The sequence below is a fragment of the Xiphophorus hellerii genome, chromosome 7 (genome assembly GCF_003331165.1).
Source record: "Xiphophorus hellerii strain 12219 chromosome 7, Xiphophorus_hellerii-4.1, whole genome shotgun sequence".
Lineage (NCBI taxonomy): Eukaryota > Metazoa > Chordata > Actinopteri > Cyprinodontiformes > Poeciliidae > Xiphophorus > Xiphophorus hellerii.
The window spans coordinates 16,986,702-17,006,766 of record NC_045678.1 but is presented as its reverse complement, the minus strand read 5'-3'; the positions used below and the strand labels follow the sequence as shown (position 1 = coordinate 17,006,766).

General features: G+C 37.9%; 1 protein-coding gene across 4 annotated transcripts; it reads left to right on the top strand.

The window, feature by feature from the left end:
* Positions 1 to 3,827: 3,827 nt before the first annotated feature.
* Positions 3,828 to 16,071, top strand: sp3a (sp3a transcription factor). 4 transcript variants are annotated; one of them, XM_032568086.1, is made up of 8 exons: positions 3,828 to 4,010; positions 4,206 to 4,224; positions 4,296 to 4,378; positions 4,728 to 4,823; positions 9,169 to 10,411; positions 12,526 to 12,709; positions 12,789 to 12,985; positions 14,237 to 16,071. In XM_032568086.1, exons 3-8 carry the CDS (start codon positions 4,325 to 4,327, stop codon positions 14,524 to 14,526), a joined length of 2,064 nt encoding a protein of 687 aa, XP_032423977.1. In that variant the 5' UTR covers positions 3,828 to 4,010; positions 4,206 to 4,224; positions 4,296 to 4,324; the 3' UTR covers positions 14,527 to 16,071. The 4 variants fall into 4 exon arrangements, with proteins under 4 accessions (XP_032423977.1, XP_032423975.1, XP_032423978.1 ...); XM_032568084.1 differs by lacking the exon at positions 4,206 to 4,224; XM_032568085.1 differs by lacking the exon at positions 3,828 to 4,010 and having other exon boundaries at positions 4,019 to 4,224.
* Positions 16,072 to 20,065: the final 3,994 nt, after the last annotated feature.

Genomic DNA, 20,065 nt, shown 5'->3' with positions numbered 1-20,065 from the left:
ACATATTTTCTGTGCTTCATCACATCTATGAATAAAATTTTAAAACTATTTTGGATCTCATAGTCCTGACTGATTAACAATTAGGGCCCATTTTTTGTTCTTTGCTGGGTTTTGTAGGATTTTGCTTTCTTCGGATCACAGGTTTAAGCAGCTGACAGGGCCATTTTTATGACTGTTATTGTTTTGTAATTCATGCAAAAGATTTTGCATAAATGATGCAACGAAGATACTACAATAAATAGTGCTCTAATGGAAGTGTAATTTACTCATGACTTTCAACCCAATTATACAGAGCATGTTGCTGAAAACAAACTATGCAATCTCTGACATCCCTAAAAGTCACTGTGTTGTTCTTGAAATTTTAACCCTTCTATTTGTGGAAACAGCTATTAACAGCCAACTGTAGTTGGATTTTCAGACCACAAACAAAAAGTGTTGTATGTTTTGTGTGTTGCCCTTTTGCATGAAACATTATTATACATTTAATTTATTCTTCTGGGTATTTATGGTTACATTTTGTGATTATATTTTCTCAAGATGATAGCCAGTTGAAACTTGACTTCCTTATATGTGTCAACAGTTTTTGTGTGATAGTTTTGTGTAATACAAAATCCTTAATGCTGTGCTCTTTAACCAGCTATCTCTGAATGTCCTGTTTGTTTCAGTACATTCAGTCATGTCTGTAGCAAACATTTTATATTCTGTCTCTCTTGGTGTTGTACTAGGTTCAATTTTGCAAAAAGGAAAAAAAGAACATCAAAAAGATTTAGGTCAGACGTTGACTGGGTCAATTAAACTATTTTTCTTTCTTTCTTATTTTTAAGGTTGTTGCCCTGCTGAAAGGTGAATCTCACCAGACGCAAGTTTTTGTCTTTTTTCTTGAAGAAAGCGGCTTGTAACTTTTTTTCTCATCACGCTGCCACCCTTATGTTTCCATAAACATCATATTTGGAAAGTTCAAGCATACAGTTACTCTGTTGACAGGTCCTAATACCTGACCTGTGGATCTATGCAGTGGCTTCAGCAGGCCTCCTGACATACTTCCCTAATTAATGCTCACTTTGCCCAATCTGTCAATTTAGGTGGATTGCCTTGTCTTGGCACAGAATCTCCAGCACAGAAATAACTCTGTTGACTTCAGATTCCTCTCATGAGGTGAATACAAGATCTTTCAATGCATTCTCATTTCTTTTGTTTGCAGCTCCAGCTGGAGACAACACTTATCCAGCTCTGAAGGCAAACATGGTCAAAGTTACACGTCTGTGAAGACCACTGCGTCCATCACCGAGTTGCATTTGTATTGCTTTTAGGATATTTGACTTTTCCCTTTAACTTGGAGGTCTTTGCAGAAATTGTTGATATATTTCCAAGGACTTCTAGAGCAAGGCAGACGTAGCTGCAAGGTTTTCTAAAGCTGTTTCCATTGGCCTGTGTTTACCTGACACTTGGATTGACAGCAGAGTGATTGGAAATATCCACCATTCACCACTGTGAGCTCCTGAGTGCACGGAAAGTGCTTTTGTAGTCTGGCTGTAATGGGCCAAGTTTGAATTGAAGGTTGGAAAGAAATAGCCTCACTGTGGTCGCGCACTGTGAGGAACTGACACACCACAAATAATACTCAGAAGTGGGGTCCTGATAGCATCACAGCCATGGAGCAGATACAATAGCATGCAGGCCCTCATTTCAATGCACTTTCACAATGTCGTAATCTGCACAGTCAGATGGAGGGGAAGAAATCAAGTTAAATACAAACTCTAGTTCTGTCTTGTCTGCGTATTTTTCTAAAGATATTGAGAAAAATAACTCCTATATGTAAAAAAAAACAAACAAAAACATCTAATAAGTTATTATGGAAGAATACACAACATCATAAGTAAATCTTTTTTTTTAAAACATGGCAATTTCAATCACTGGGGTTATATTGACGGTTTCTTGAGCAAACTTTATTAGGTAACTTTATCTGTGAACAATATTCTCTTTTTTCAGCTAAACGAAACAAACACTTCATCAAAATAAATGGGCACAGAAACATTGCATTACCACATTAAAGTCCAGTATACAGATTTTAGACTTTGACCAATGAGTAGCTGAGTCATTTTGGTGAATCTATTAGTTATTCGCCACATCATACGCTGAGTAAGTCATTTCAGGTGCATAAAAACATGACATTTGAAACCATATTTTCAATTAGAGAACCTAAAAAAGAAGCGAGAACACCCACCTAGGAATTGCTAATCAAAGATGGTCAAAGTATAGAAGAAATGTAGAAACTTTTCTGAACTAGAGCATGCAGGTTTGTGTTCACACAATGTTGAGGAGAAAAAACATCAACACCGATCATAGAGAAGCAATTTCTGCTGCACATCAATCTGGCAGGGGTTATAAGGCAATTTGCAAACAATTCCCAGACAATCTTTTTGCAGTGAGACAGATTATTCACAAGTGGGAAAACATTCAAGACAGTGGCCAGTCTTTCCGGAAACAGATATCCATCCAGGTTTGCTCAGAGGTTGCAGCTATAACAGAGCAATCTCTGGCATGTTTTCGGCTATAACAAGTCAGCAAAAGTCTTAGAGCAAAATGAAAAAGAGTTCAAGGGTTTAAAAATACTTTTGCCATAACACAGCACAATGATTTGATACAGAATAGCTAAAAATGAAGTGTGACACACATCACAAGATGTCTTTATACCTGTTCAAAGCCCAAATAAAGTATTATTTAGCCTACCGATGGGAAATCAAACACTAAGCCTTTTGTTATGGATGAGGTCCTTCTATCAAACATGAGCCAAATCAATATGTGGCCCACATACACACAATACCACATACACACACAGTCTAAAAGAGGCAAAAAAGCAGTATTGATAAAATAATAAAGTGCAAACAAAGTACTAAGAAGAAACCTATATAATCTGTTACCTTTCTGAAATCTTTCTACAAACTTTTGTTGGGAGAAACATGAAGCTTAAATTCTTTCAGGTTAAAGTAGATTTAGTACAACTAATACCATGTGAGAATTGAAAAGACTAACTGTTGAAATTTAATTATACAATGTTTTAATAGTTTGCTTTAGAGTGTGCACACTAATATAACCAGGTCATTAAACTTTTTTAAATTTCTACCTTTCTCACAAACAGATAAGCTGTTGTTGTTTTTTTTCAGCTAAATTGCGCTGGGTAAATTTCACATGTGTCTGGAAAAGGCTTCTAAATATTTTCATTGGTTTAATACTTAATTGGCATAATTTTAAGAGGGTTTTGAGGAATATTTAGAGCCTCTGTATGTTATTAAGGCTCCATAAGCAGCACTGCTCCCAACCAACCAGATTAAATTGTTTGTATTTCTGTAGTTGTTCTCTGCACAGGTTCCAGCATTTCCTGCACAAATAAAATATATAAATGTTTGCAAGTACGCCTTATCTCAAAACACCTGTAAATTTCAGGATGTAGAGTTCCTATTTTTGTCACAACCTAATAACTTCCATTTTAATTTGGGGTTTTATATTGTTTCAATTTTGTGTCTATGTGTTTTGTTTGTTTGTGTGTCAGACGTTGATCAATTTTCTTACTAAGAAAGGATTATTCAGTACAATTGCATTATAATTTTTTCAGCATTATTTTTTGTTTCAATAATGAACAATGTGTGGTAGAAGAACGTATCTAAAAGGTAAACAATGTTACTTCCATCTTCACTGCCACCTACACTTAAATACTGAACATATGGATCTAACAAAGAATAACTGACAGTAAACCTGGCCAATGGTAGTTGTTTGAGGAGAATAAACAGCCAATCAGCTTTCGGTAAAGGGGTGGGACTTCCTGTATGTGGCGCAGTCAACAGTGGAGGCCCCACCCTTTGTGTAACCTACCGCCCGTCAATCAAAACAGAAATAAATCAGTCAGTTATTATCTGTTTCTATGCGTATGCAATCAGTTTAATCAGCTCAACATGCCCAGTACCTTGTGACTATCAAGACTTTCCGTTTAAAGACAAGTCACGCAATGACTGGTATGTTTGTTTTCGTTATTATTCTTCACCCTACGGAAGCTAGCTAGCTAACTCGGGCTAGCAGTGATGCTCATTTGTGATACAGCTAATCATCGCTGTATACCTGAGCAGTTAAGTAGTTTTTTCAATGATAGTGCTGTCTAATGCCGATTAATGTGTTGGTGTTTTTGCTTACTTGTTCACCTACACTTTAAGCCGTCTGTGTAATTGCCAGGTATGTATAGCTAACATTAGCAACAGCTGCTGTTTTACAGAGCTAACCTCCAGTTTATTTTCACCTCGTAGCCCCAGAACAGCCGCTGAAACCGGATGAAATGGACGGCGGTCAGGGCAGTTTTATCCAGCAGGATGAAGGCAGGGGTAATCAGGTAAGGTTTCACTCTTGTTTTTTTGACCGCTTAGTGCGGTCTTGTCACCCGAGAGATGAGTACTGAAGTTCGGACATTTCAAACTTGGAAGTGAGGAGGGTCTCATACCCTCGTTTGAACCTCTCAGGCAACACTCCTCATGAATCCCGCCTCCTTTATTAATACTGGGAAAGACTGTAAACTCCCCTAAGGCTTAAACCGGTTCTGGATTGGACCCAGGTGCTGCCTGAGGGGCTCAACATTGCGACAATGAAGTCCATTTCGTTCTGAAGCAATGAGTCACTGTCTGTGTGGCCCTGACTAATGGCCACCCACTTTCTTCCCCTTAAACTGCCCCGTTGTGGGGTAGGACGCTCAGCCATCTCCCCTCGACCTGCTAGCAACGACCTGCACTCAGGTTGAGTCGCCATCGTCAGAGGTGAACAGAGGTGCTGCAGCTGATGTGGTAAGTCAGCACCTCTGCTACATCTGGTTCAGTGTTAGCTGGAGTCACTGGCTGCTCTTCAGAACTGGTGGTGGGCATTTAGCTAGATAAGCTTTTTCAAAGTAGAGCTGTGTATACATATGTGTCCAATCATTGCAATATCACTAAGTGCAAAATCGCCCAAAAAAATGTGTTTGTTTGCAATGCTAAGTTGATGGCTTACTGTGTAGATACAGACAACAGGAAATAAGGTTTTAGGATCCCTCATCATGACATGATGATAAAAAGAACGAAAAAGATGTAGAAAGTTCTGTCACTGATATTGACAGAATTCAATCATAACATCTCAGAAGCATTTTTTTCTGTTATTAAAAGCCACATTACAAAGCAACTTCATTTTAGTATCAGTTGTGAGAAATTCTAGCTGTGACTACTTGTCATCGATTGGTTACAAGTATCAAGGTATACCAATGTTTTAAAAGGTTATGATTGCAGATTTTATACTAAAAAAGATCTGTTTAAAGTAGGTATGCAAGATGTCTCAAGTTACAGCCATCACTGCAATATTAATGTGCACCAAGTGCTGCTGGGGTTGAAGTGTTGGACTAATTGGTTAGCTTAATTTGCTTTTATTTTGGAGCTCTGCATGCCAGTAGTATATTTGGCCACCTGGATGTTGTATCCAGGTGCTCTTGATGCCTACAGCTGATATAGATTTATTGACCAAGGAAGGCAAAACTTGGGGATTTCCCTCTTTCTTTCTTCTTTTGGATGATGAAGAATAAAGAGAAAGAAATAGAAGATTTGGTTTGATCATAACTGATGTGCTCATCACAACATTCCATTATGATATCATAATAAATGTGCCCTGGCACATTTATTATAATGCGCTTGCAAAAGCTGCTCTTTTGCAGGGCATCTGCATTTTTCTCCCAAACAACAGAAAGTCCAGGTGTGAAAACTACGATGGGTAGTTACCATTAACACAGCATACAGAGGTTTTAAAATATTATTACAGTAGAACAGCTAAAGCCTTTTTTGACACAGTCCTGTGGTTTTCAGTCCTTTTGATAAGATCCCACAAAAGGTGTTGCAGTGACTTAGGTTTCTCTGGTTGTTAGGAGTGTGGAGTAAAACTTTGTTGCCTGTTCCCCATGTGTTGCTTTACTTCTGTTCAAATGTGTAAAGAATCCTACATTTTCCTCATGTTTACAATGAAGACCCCTGCACCACGCAACGCCCCTACTGCAGTAGCCTATGCTGAAATTTTCAGTTTCTCTTTGGTAAATTATTTACATTTTTATACAAATTGAACTTTCTGACAAACTCATCTAGTTCACCTTCTTTCATTTCCTTGGATTAATCAGTTTTGTCACACGATTGCGACTAGTCGACTGGCCCAGAAAAAAGTCATTGCAGAGAATCGACTAGTCGACTCATTGGTGCAACCCCACTTCATACTAAATCTTTTTTTACACTTTATTATAACATCACTTTCAGATGTGGACTAGAGGTGCAGCAGCTCTATAAGCAGCTAAAAGTATTATGCAGATTTTGTTTTTACATTTTCTGTTAACTTTTTTTGCTTTTGTGGTTGTTTATTATTTACTAGTTACTGCTGAGATTTTCTTTAGTCCTACAAACACAAATAAGGATTAAACAGCTTGTCATGTTTCTTTACTTTAGAATAGTTAAAATATAGTTTATTTTAAAAGTTTTTAAACATTTATACATATTTAGGTTTGATGATCAGTTTAGAGAAAGCCGTCAAGGCTGTTCCTCTTTTCTGGTTCGCTCGTGCTACTATTCAAGTTTCAGAACCAATTTCTCACATGTAATAGGAAGGAAATAACACCCTTTAAAGCAGCTGTAAGAACTTTATTGAGCCTGTCTGGACTTCATATCATTGATACTTCGGATGAAAACTTAGTGATGTTTTTAACATTTGCACAGGGTGATTTTAGCTCCTCAAAAGGATATCTTTTAAAATATCACATTGGTATCACATCTCCAAAACACCCTTTGAAAAGATAGGAAAATTAGGTCTTAATCGTCACAATAAATATACCAAATATTTTAAACTGTTATAAAATCACAACAAAAAAAGTCAGAAAAAGAGATAAACAACCTGCTTCACATTTATTTCATTACACATCTGCTTTTCGTAAGTTTTATTGACCAAATATTTATTATAAAACATTTTTACGGCACTAGAAGTTATAGGTTGCCAGTCAGTCTAGATTATTTTCTGAAACAGTTCTTATTCAGATGTAGACCTCTGTTCACTTTAGATTAAATTTACTCTACTAATTAGCATTTTACAGACTCACGTTGACATTATCGTCAACCTTGATAGTGTAGTCAATACAGGCCACTATAAGGAACGTGGGTAGCAGATATTGGCTGCAGCGTTTGACCACTTTGTGTCACAGGAGGTAGTGATGTTTCTTGGGACATCCTTGAAGATTTCCTCCTGTGCTGGCAAACTATAAACCTACGCAGTTTTGATTTGTAATCAATTTTGAACGTGTTCATGCTACCTCACTTTTCTACCTATTTACCTATCATTTAAATTTAAACAAATATTTCCTATAAATAAGTCTTAAACAGGGAGTGTAGTATAGAAAAGATGGTCATAGTTTTAGATCATATTAGAAATTACTTTTCTAATTTTTATTCACAATTTTTAATGTGAATGTTGAATAGATGGCATTGCCAGAGTTTCACGTGGCCTAGATGGCCTTGTTAGCGTTTTGCCCAATCAATGTGATTGTTCTTATTTAAGCCTGATCTGTAAGTCCAATATGTCCAGCGTAAGTTTCAGACCAAAGAAGCCTTTTGGATTGGAGGTGAAACATCTTCAGGATGGTCATGTTTTAAAAGAAATCCAGTTGCCTTCGCTTAATGCTCTAAAGATTACCAGGTGGTATCATTTGGCATGTCCCTATCTGCCTTACAGGGAAAGTTCCTCCCAACAAAATATTTGCATTTGTCTTGTCGGCTACAAGTCGCTTATGGTTTTGTCTGAATGTATTCACCATGTTAGCAGAGTTTCAAACTTCCAGCAGCAGCTCATTGTTCCGGTCAGGGGAGCGGCTTTAGGTATATTCCAGCTTAGTGCTGGAAGAAGTGCAACTATCTAGACAAGTGAGAAGGGTCAAGTTTGTATGTTGTTTGACAGAAATTGGTTTTATTGAATAACACAAAACTGCACACATATTGGGCTAAAACGACACAATATGTGGCAATGCGATCCTCATTGTAATATTACTGTAAAACGTGACCAAGGACAGCTTGGATGCTATTTTTAATAGGCTGTAATATTTTAGATGTTCTGTTTTATGCTTTGTGTGCCAATAATATACACTCACAACACACTTTATTAGGTGCACATTGCTTATTAACACAAATCGTGAATCGGCCAACTACATGGCATCTAGATATGGTGAAGACGTCTTACTGAAGTTAAAACCAGTGATCAGAATAAGGAGGAGAGGGGATTTAAGTGACTTGAATGTGAAAGGGTTTTTATGAATAGCTAAATCTCCAGTTGACAGTGACGGGTCCAAAAGGAGAAAATATACAGTAAGGGTTGTTTTGTTAAATAGAAACTGTCCTGTTGATTTCAGAGGGAAATTGACTGAATGGCTTAACATGAAAGACAGCAGTAGCTCAGTTGTTACAACACAAGTATCAGAATACAGGTCTTAACACACTGCAGTGGCAATTTGTAAAAAAAAATAAAATGCCTGAGATAAGAGAGTGAAAGCGTGATTCATTCTGCCTTAGATCAATGCTTCAGGGTGCTGCTGCTGCTGCTGGTGGTGATATAATGGTGTAGGGTAGATTATTTGGGCATACTTCCAGTCCCTTGGAGCTACTTCGGCATTGCTAAAGCACAACAACTTACCAGCTAATTATTGCTGACCATGTCCATGATGTCCTCATCTTCCAATGGCTACTTAGAAGGTGATAAATTTAGATAATTCATCACCTTAGAAAGCTCAAACTGGTCCCTTGAACATGATTGGTTTGTTAGTTAGCACCAACTGCCTGAAGCTATTATATCAATATGGACTACAATTTCTGAGGAATATTTTTGCTACCTTGGTGGATTTATGCTTTAAGGATTAAGGCAGTTCTGAAGAGAAAGGAAAAAAATAACTATTGACTTAAAAATTGATAAATTAGCAGATTATGTAACAAATGAAGATCAAAGTCAAACTGATGATGGTCAGCAAAGATTTCTGGCTATTTTGGGGTGTGGTCTTCATATTTCTGCTGCTGATTTCGCTTTGTTACTTAATGGCATGAGAGAACATTTTGAAAAACTGTACTGACCTTTTAATTTCTTTTCTTTCCTCAGGCATCAGAGCCTTCTTCTCAGCTTACTGGGACTGAGAAATGGGAAGTGCTAACTCCCACAACAGCAGCAAAGGATGATTCTGGAATAATACAGATTCAGAGTCAAGGAATATTAACATCAAATGGACAGTACGTACTTCCCCTCCAAAACTTACAGAGTCAGCCAATCTTTGTGGCGTCTGGCACAGACACCTCCTCTGCCAATTCAGTGCCTAACATTCAGTACCAAGTGATTCCTCAGATCCAGACAGCAGACGGACATCTGAGCTTCTCCACTTCCGGTGTGGAGGGACCAACTCTGACTCAGGACGCCACAGGGCAGATTCAGATCTTGTCCGATGGTAGCCAGAGTCTCAATGTGGCATCGTCTGCAAACATCCTTAACAACCAAAACCTCATTTCACAGACTGGCAGCATCCAGCACATTCAAGGGGTGTCATTTGGCGGTTCCACTTTTAACAACCAGGGCCAGGTTGTTACCAACGTGCCTGTGGGTCTGCCCGGGAACATTACTTTTCTTCCTATTAACAGTGTTGACTTGGACTCCCTTGGCCTGTCGGGCGCTCAGACTATAGCAACGGGGGTCACTGCTGATGGCCAGCTGATTATGGCAAACCAACCAGGAGATAACTCGGAGAGTTTGAACAAGACAGATGATCACCTCTCACAGACTCTACCGGGACATAACTCAAATGCAAATACTGAGATATTTGTGCCAACGTCTTCCTCTCAGCTACACGTTCCAGCAAACGAAGCCGGTCTCCATACGCAAGATCCTTCATTACAATCGGTGGCTGCAGAGCAAGCAGACTCCAGTGCTGCTCTCCAAGAAAACTTCCTCCAACAGAATCAGGAGCAGAATGTCCAGGTTTCCTCAGCTCAGCCCCTCATCCAGCTGCAACAGGTGCCTATTCAGACCACCAACGGCCAGATGGTTCAGTCTGTCACTGCAGGAGGACAGAACCTGCAAAATGTCCAGCTCATCAACCCTGGAACCTTCATCATTCAAGCTCAGACAGTCACCCCATCGGGTCAGATACAATGGCAGACCTTTCAGGTACAAGGAGTGCAGAATCTCCAGAACCTCCAGCTGCCGACATCACCCCCCCAGCAGATAACCCTGGCACCGGTCCAGACCCTGTCTCTGGGCAGCATCGGTGCCGGTCAGATCCCAAACCTGCAGACGGTGACAGTCAACTCAGTGGGCCAACAGGAAGGAGGAGGAGACGCAGCAACCCCAGGAGGTACAGCATATCTTTGTTTTATATTACTAAACATTGAAATAAAAATCCTCTTCAGTAAAAAAAAAACAAAAAACTTGTCATGGGTCCACCTACAATTAATGATGCATTAAAATGTTTTTGTTTTTTTTAAATAAAGATAAATTATTATTATTTTTACTATTCAGTTTACCTTTTCAGGGTTGTTTTCTGACTGATAACAGTTTTAATTGTTGACAGATTTTCTCCATTTACATGAATCTCATTTCTAAAGACAAGTAAAAATGTCACATGGCATCAATGAAAGCTTACATATAAAGATCACAATAAATAATGACCATAGATGATTTAGTGACTTTGGTCTTCAGGTCCAACACTGTTCAGGAAACTGTCATGCTGTCATTGGGTGTGAGGGCACTTAAATAGAGTAGAACAACAATCCCTGATGTTTTTAATTACACCTGTGCTTCTCATGTGTGACAAAATGTCTGCAGATAAATCTTTGAAACAATGACTCATTTAAATAAACAGTCTCCCATTTTAAATCAGCAAAATATAAAAGAGGTTGTTTTAGACAAACTTACCTTCGGTTTTTAGCTTCTTTAGAAAGCATATGGTAAATAAAGAATGCATCCAAACAAAAACAGAATTTTCATCCCACTTTGTTTATTTTTCTATAGAAACGGCTGTAAAATAACGTAAGATTTAATTTGTGCAGTTCTGTCCATTCATTTCAGTTAAAGAATTCTCAAATGTTGCTTTTTTTTGTTAAAGCACCAGGGTAGATGCAGTATAAAAGTAAATTCATCTAATTGTGGATTAACGTTTAAAACATGAATAAGATACTTTAATGTCTCAATTTGTCTTTTGCACACCGATAGATTCCAGTAGAAATCGTTATAAATAATTGTTTTGCATGAAAAAAATGATTTTGAATCAAATTGTGGCCCCAAAAATCAGAATCAAAACCTGAGATAGTAAAAGATTACCACCCCTAGTAGGAACATGCCTTATGGCAGAGGATGTGTGATGCTTTGGGTCTGTTTCTCCTCCAAAGGAGCTGGGAGGTATGTTAGAGTTCATGACGAAATCAGGAAACTTTAGATGGAAACCGGTCACGATTCAGTCTTTCAACATGATAACATCACAGAATATTTGAAAAAATCAACACATTTCCCAGACCTAAATCTTAGAGAAAAATCGTGGGATTACCTAAAGAGGAGGCCCAGGGACAAATGGCACTCTTCATTGGTGCTTTTATCTAGGGAAATGTTTGAAGTGCTGATTAATCCTGTCTTAATGGCAGAATAATGTAATTACGCCACTGGCAATTTTGCTGCAATGTACATCAACAGGCACAAGGCTTTGTTTTTATCATGCCGTGTAGCTGGGCATCTAGTTTGGATCAGAAATAACCGTACTAGGGAATATCAACAAAATGACCCATTATTCTAATAAATTAAACGATATAATATTCGTTGTTGCAACAAGATAAAATCTGTTTGCAAGGTCAGATAAACGGAGCTATTTTGCCTTCCTCTGATAACACAGAAACAAATTTAATATCTCTTGGTGAGGAAAGACAAAATGTAGGTGTAAGGTGGCAACATCTAGTTCATTACTTAGTGCACTGCATATAAATGATGAATGGTTAACTATAGGGGTGGGGATGTGGATTTTGTTTTTTGTTTCTTTTGCAATATAGTGTCATTGTGTAAAGTCAGAGTCCCAAAAACACAAATGCTGCTCTTAATAATGAAAATTAGCTACTTTCGTAAACTATTTACATTATAATTGTGCAATTATACACCAGAAAAGCAATAGTAGTATTGAATCATATTTGCCAAAATACTTCTATGCTAGTAAAATAATCCTAACCACTCAGTTTTCTGGGTTTGGAAACATCATCATTGCAAATCTGTCCAATTTCGTTTTTTCTTAAAAGCTATAAGCAACACGATAATTGCCCATGTACAGACGAAGCACGTTGCAGTTCTCCCGCTATACATGGATCACGTAAACAGCTATTGGTTATTCAAACTGCCTATTGATTATCATTAAAATACTTTCAGTCAATGAGGTGGAACATTAGCTGCTGCGGCGGTTGTTCACTAACATCCTTCACGCATCCTTTTCAGATATTCGGATAAAGGAAGAACCGGACTCTGGAGACTGGCTGAGCGCAGATTCCACCCTGAACGCCAACGACCTGTCTCACCTCCCCGGCAGGCTGGGAGAGGAAGAGGATCAGCTCGGTCAGGAGGGCAAGAGGCTGCGCAGAGTAGCGTGTACTTGTCCCAACTGCAAAGAGTCGGGCGGGAGGTAAGAAGACCAGGCCTGCGCTCTCAGCAGTTCTCAGACCCGGGTTGAATTAAAACGTACCTCTTTCTGTGTTTGCCAGAGGGTCCAGCACGGGGAAAAAGAAGCAGCACATCTGCCACATCGTGGGCTGTGGGAAGGTGTACGGGAAAACGTCGCACCTGCGAGCACACCTGCGCTGGCATTCGGGAGAGCGACCTTTCGTCTGCAGCTGGATGTTCTGTGGGAAGAGGTTCACACGCAGCGACGAGCTGCAGAGGCACAGGAGAACACACACAGGTGGTGACCTGCTCTTTTTGGTTCTGCACGGCAGGAAAACATCCATAAAATTTGTAAAATTAGTTAATTTGTGCTCGTAAACTGAGTCACGTAAGAAGTTTCAGCTTTTGTCCCGCTGTTGACTAAAATGCTGGGACTGGACACTGGTGGGGAAAATAGCGTTTTTTTCCATGAGCCTTTTTTTTTTATCACTATCTTTCTTTTTTTTTCAGATTTAAATTACATGCACACCATACACATCTAATAAGTGACCACAAAGTCCTTTAAAAATAATGCCATCTTCTCCACTGCTTCCTGGTGGAATTTAATCCCATCATCTCCTTCAGCTGTTTGCATTCTCTACTGAACTACAACAGGATATTTATTCATCAAGATTTTGTTTTAGTTGTCATCTCAAACTGTGTGTTTTACCTCTAGCAGATTGGCTTTCTGCATATCAAACATTCTTCTTGATGGTACATGGATCTGACAACTGAGATAAAAAATTTAGCATGTATTTCAAAAATCAAAAATAAACTTTTTCACATTGAATGTATAATATATCCTGTTCAATCCAGGTAACAAATGAGGATGAACTGTGTGATGTTAATCCAATCAGATCGAACTCAGCATAAGAACACAAAATATACTGAATTACAAATTAATTTGATAACTCTGCACCAGTACAGCACACTTAAATACAACAATAGCTTCACAACCTTGGTAAACCATGGAAAAACAACACAACTTTAATTTGTTCAGTCAGTGCAATTAACAGTATAACAGCCAATGTAAAATAAATAATAAAGAAACTGACAAAAACAATACGTTAACTAGCTTGGTCAACCTATTGTTTATGTAAAAAATTAATTGCAACATTCTGTGCATTAGTGCATTTCTAGATTTATTATACAGCATATAAAGCTCTGGAAAAAATTGAGACCACTTAAAATGATCAGTTTCTCTGATTTATCTTATTATAGGTATATGTTTTAGTAAAATATATATTTTTTTATTATATGAACTACTGACAGCATGTCTCCGAAATTCCAAACAAAAATTTATTCAGTATTTATTTGCAAAAAATGAGAAATGGTCAAAATAACGATAGCAATGTAGTGCTTTCAGACCTCAAATAATGCAAAGAAAACAAATTCATATTCTTTCAGAAACAACAATACTGATGTTTTAACTCAGGAAGAGTTCAGAAACCAATATTTGGTGGAACAACCATGACATAATGAGCATCTAACTCTAGTTTCTTTCTGATAGGAGAGAAGAAGTTCGTCTGTCCCGAATGTTCCAAGCGCTTCATGCGGAGCGACCACCTGGCGAAGCACATTAAGACCCATCAGAACAAAAAGGGCGTGAACTCTGGCGGCACCGTGGTGGCCTCCATGGAGTCGGCGGGCTCCTCTGACAGCATCATCACGGCGGGCGGAACCACCCTCATCCTCACCAACATCCAGCAGGGCTCGAACAACGCCCAGGACATACTGGCCAACGCAGAGATCCCCCTCCAGCTCGTCACCACGGTCGCCGCCAGTGGAGTTATGAAGTGATTTCCTCCCACGGACTTCTGCGTCTCTCATACTGTATACTCCAACTTGCATTTTTATTCAAGTTTTGAAGGAAAATTCTAGATTATATATAAATATAAATATATATTTTACCACAGAAATAGTCCATCCCCATCTTTAGTTTCCATAGAGGAAAAACAAGCAAGTGGAGACTAAAAGGTGGAAAAGACATTGCAGTAAATACACAAAGAAATGCCTTATTTTGTACAATATTGTGTAGTTTAAATGCCACTTTGTTTAAATTCACTTATCTGTCAATTATGTATTTCTGGGAAACGTTATCGCTATGTCAAGCAAATATATTCTCACGTTTTGTTGCTATTATATCTGGATAATGTTTCAGTCATTTTTAAAGAGAGGCTCAGACCCAACGGCAGAGCAAATTTTATGCAGCTGAAGTGAATCTATTAAGTCCATGCAAAGATTTCTTTTGTTTTTAATATTTTAATTATCATTATTATGCATTGTTTTTTAGCAGTCAGCCTGCGTCCAAAGTTATTGTTCATCCAGATTGCATATATATATAAGAATTTATTCACACCTACAACATTAAGCAGGTGAGAATGGAAAAGCAATCAAATTTTTTACATACTTTTGAACATTGAAAGTGTATTTGTGATATCTAAAATTAAAACAGCTCCATTCTGCATAATTCACATGTTTTTGTACCCTTTTTGGAAAAACAAAAATCTTGGGAAGAAAGATGTGTTGTAATATTAAAAGAAAAAAAGCCATTTACTTTGGAGATATTTGCCAAATTTGACTCCAAACTCAGGGTGACTTGACTGCGTGCTGCAAGTAGAGGAAATCACCCGTATAGTTTCTCAGTCCATATTTCTGTTTAGTTTTTGTCTCACATTTTTCAAACAGCATCCTATGCTGTCATCATGCCATGTTAATATATGTATTAAATCACTTTTTTATATATATATATAACAAACTGTTTTGCAAAAGTTTTACCTTTTTTCTTTTTTTTCATTGGTCCTATCATGATATCAAGAATTGATTATTGAAAGTGGTACTTGTCAGCAGCACTGTTTTCATCACTTTAATCTTGTTATATCCTCTTGGTTTTAAATGTTTTGTTGGAAACTCTCTATTAAGCCCAGCAGTGTCATTTTATTTCAAATGTTTTACATTCCCTGTTTTTTTTTTTCCCATCTTACACAATGTTTTAATCTCTTGTTTGATCCCAAACTGTAAAATGAAATGCACATGCTCACTGAGTGGTGGTTTTAATGGTGACGTGGGAAAGTTTGGTCTTTTTTCTTTGTGATCTATTCTCCTTTTTTTTTGGCCATTCAGGCTTCTTTGGGAGTTTTCTCCAACATGCTAAATAAAACCTGCAGCATATTAATGTTCTTTACTAGATACTGAAGGTTGATCTTTATTACACTCTTCTGTAAAAAAAACAAAAAAACTTGTCAGCATATAACATCAATACAGATATTTTCTGTTAACCTGTCAATGCCCTTTCTGCTTTATTTTAACATTCTGACCTTTTTAATATAACTCAGTGCAACCATCTGCTGTGAGTGACTTATTTCATGCTAATTTAACTAAAAGTGACAAAAGTTTTACCCCTTTTTCTTCCTCAACACTTTCACTGTTTCCTTGTAAGGAAAGGTGTTCGTTTTCCCTGCGCGTCCTACACCCTGGGGTAGCAGTCCAGTAGATGTCACTGCAGCTAAGGGAGCAGGATGAGAGGTATGTTTGACCCCTTGACCGTCCTCTTGTAGTGCTGCCAGGATGAAGATGGGAGTCACTGAGGCCACCAGCAGGTGCAGACCCTCAATTAGCTGCGAGTTAATGTCACACAGAAATGTCAGGGGGAGAACAAAGCACTGCCTCGTGACTTTCAGCAAACCTCAAAGAGCCGTGAGAGGTGAATGAATAAACGTTCCCAAATTTCCCTGTCGTTTGCTATTATCTATAGTGTTAAGTTTTTAAAAATGAGGCTTTTATTCTTTGATAGTAGATATTAAGTGCTACCAATGATAATCAAATACGAGTTAAGAAAAATTAGCATATGTGGTGTTTAGGAACATAATCGAAAAGATCACCTCTGAAAAGCTTTGTCGGGTCAGTGAGAAAAGCACCCGTTTTAAAGCCACACTTAATTTGGAACAAAATACTTCAGAAAAAGAGGTCTGTCATGCACCAAAAAGAAGGACTCGTCTGTTTTCTCATTTCTTTCATTTGCATAATTTAATGAATCAAATTCATTGTAATGCAATACCAAGTGCCCCAGCAACATAGAATGACAGTTTGAGTTAATGAAATGTGTTAACGGTATCATCATTTACTTGTATGTTAATTAGTCCAATTAATTTCCCCTGCTCGGTAATCTGAATATTGTAATAATCTTTGCTTCCCTGCAGGAATGAAACCTATGATACACAGACCTCAGGGACGATCAGTGCTGGGAATCAACGCTTTTTTTTTTTTTTCCTCCTTTAAGTTTTGGGGACCGCAATGTAATCTTTTTTTTTTTTAATTGGAAATGTAGTTATAATCATGCAAATTTTTACTTCAAACTTTATGATGATTTGCCTGAAGGATGGAGTTTGGGAATGACACCCCAGCATTGTTTGATGCAACAGCCAGAGGTGTGTCTCCTGTCCTGACAGCTTAGTGTAATACGCCATCAGTAGCAAATATTAATTTTTCTAGCAGCTGCATGTAGATTTGTTATTGTGCATACTTCCACACTGCAGTTAACAGAGCTCAATCTGGACTGTCATGAATTTGATTCCAGTTTTTACCCAGGTTGGGATAAGTAGAGAGTAAGGAAATTTACATTCAGTCATTCATTCCGTAATTTCTTTATTTCTACTGTTTTCCCTCTTTGATCTTTCTTCTTTCTGTCCTTCTCTGTTTTATGTAATTCCCTCCTTCTATATCCCTCTGTCTTATCTAACGTTTTCCTTTTGTTCTTCCTTTCCTTTTTCCTTCAGTTCTTTCATTGTGTGGTTTTGCAGATTGCTTATTTAAAGTCTCATCCCTAAATTCACACTTTCCCTAAATTCACTTTTAATTGAATTTTAAGTAGCAGCAAGTGAACGTAACACTGGGAACTTTGGCAAGTTTCTTACTTAAAAATTTGTAGGGATCTTGAGTTGAGGTATCATGGGGTCTAACCAAGCCTGGGGGCCATCATACCCCCTCCCTGCTTCCACCAAGACCAGGAGCAGTCTCATGGGAATGGCTACCCAGACCACAAGCCACAAACAAAAATTGCTCAGTGCGCAGCAAACTTGATCCTGAAACACCTTTAATACGGAGCAAATCAGATCAGAATTATAACAAGCTTTTCTTTTTTCTCTTTTTTTTACTGATCTAGATAGAACTCCATTCTCCATGGCAGATTAGTAGATTAAAGTGAAGAAATTAAAGATTAAGTGGTTGCTGTCCCTTCTGACTTGATTTATGAGAAACTTTTGGCAACAAACTTCCTTTGTCTCTGTTCTGATGAGTATGTCAACATCACTGTAATAAGAGGAGCTCTCATCGTTCCAGTTAATGAGTCTTAGCAGGAACCTTTGGTTTAATCACAACGAAAACAGCGGCTTTGATTTGCCAAAGCACCCGTCTCGCTGCAGCAAACACTCAGAGAATCTTGTAATTGTTGCTGCGCAGACATAATGTGAAGCACATTTTGCAAAAATGAGTCAAACAGAATCTTGTTTTTTGAAGAGTTTTCAATTACACGACCACGGTGTCTTTTGTGACAGACGGGTATCATTTCAAACTGTGCTTGCATTACAAGTTCTCTGTGCCGTTTTGTTGTAGCAGATAGCTGTGGTTGTTCTTGCACCCTTTTCCGAATTGCTGTGTAATTGAACACGGTGCTCAGCTTCTCCAATTCATGTTGCAAAATGCATAAATAAAATAACTATGTGGAGGGAGAGGAACACTGTAATCATGCAATAACATTTTCCACTGTACGTGTGGTAGAATTCAAAATGCTATTGGGATTATGGTTCTTAACCATTGGGAGGTAATGTGAACTGTTGGCAGAAATGACTTATTTCATTATGCTGTCCCAAATATATGAAATACTTCAGCAAGAGGGCTGCTTCTTCCCTAGCCGTGCCCAATTTTAACTGTTTTCCCCAGTTGTTGAAGGATAGGCCTGCAATTTTGTAAAATGACTATTATTTGCCTTTCTCAAGGAATCAACAACTTGAAAGTACAGTGCAATGAATTGTTGGGGTTCTGCAGCTGCATTCATTTACAATGTTTCTTTTTTTTTCTGCAGCAGCTCAAAGAATTTAGAGCGGAAAGCTGTTATTTATTTTCTTTTGGATATGAGCTGCAAGTTTCTTCATAAGTGGAAAGCACTTACCATCCTGCCTAATGTATTTGTTTACCACAGACTAGTGATGCTTGCTTCTTCTTCTTTTTTCCTTAAACCATTAGGACATTTGGGGCAACATTTTTAAAAGTGTCGCGTCTCCACACACACATTCTTGCCCTTGATCTACTGCAAAAGTCAGACAATAGCATAGATCTGTTTTTTTTTTTTTTCAGCCACAGAAACCCAGCATGGATCAACTCAATAACCTGATATTCCAAGAATGTGGACAATTTAGCAGAAGGTCAGCATCTTTTTTTTTTTTTTTTACACCAGAGACCATTTGGTGACCTCCCTCTGGATCCCCAGCAGGACCAGAGGAGGATGATTGAATTGTCGAGCCAGAAGGTGCCAGTCCGCACACTGGACTTCTCAAGGTGAACAGATACCTGGTGTGGGACAGGGGAGCTATTATGTACAGTGTCTTGTTGAAGTATTTATGCTCCTTGAACCTTTTCTCATTTTTTTGTTAAAACCACAAACTTTGTTGTATTTTATATAATATACCAAAACAAAGAGGTCCATACCTCTTTACCTGGAAGGAAAGCTATCTAAATTATTTAGAAATTTTTACAAACAAGAATCTGAAATGTGCCTTTTTATTCATCCCCATGCAGTCAAAAATGTTTTACATCCACATTTCACTGTAATTATGGCTGTCAGTCTTTTTCCACATAAACCCAAGCTTAGGGAAACTGTGAACATTAGTTTTAAAGTTTTATTACATATGCTCAGACTGCTTAAGGCAGGGGTGTCCAAACTTTTTGCAAAGAGGGCCAGATTTGATAAAGTCAAGATGCGCGGGGGCCAATAGTTTGTTCGGACATTTTTTAACTACAAAAGTGTCATGCAAATACACACTGTTATAAAACAATTTTCATTGTCACAATTATCTTTATTTTTCAAATGACAAAATAACCAAATATAAGCCACTCAGGCAGATGAGAACAACTCTAAAAACACAAATTCTGCTTTTCTTTCATATCTGGAGAGTCAGATAACATTGAACAAACTGTATGAAATACCTTAAATTTACATGAGTTTAAAAATATCTTTGCCTCAAGAACATTTTAAACAGGAGTTATAAGTAACGCAAAGTTGTCTGTTATTATTAAATCTTAAAACAAGTTAATTTTGCTCTTGTCATTTAGAATATCTTTCAGA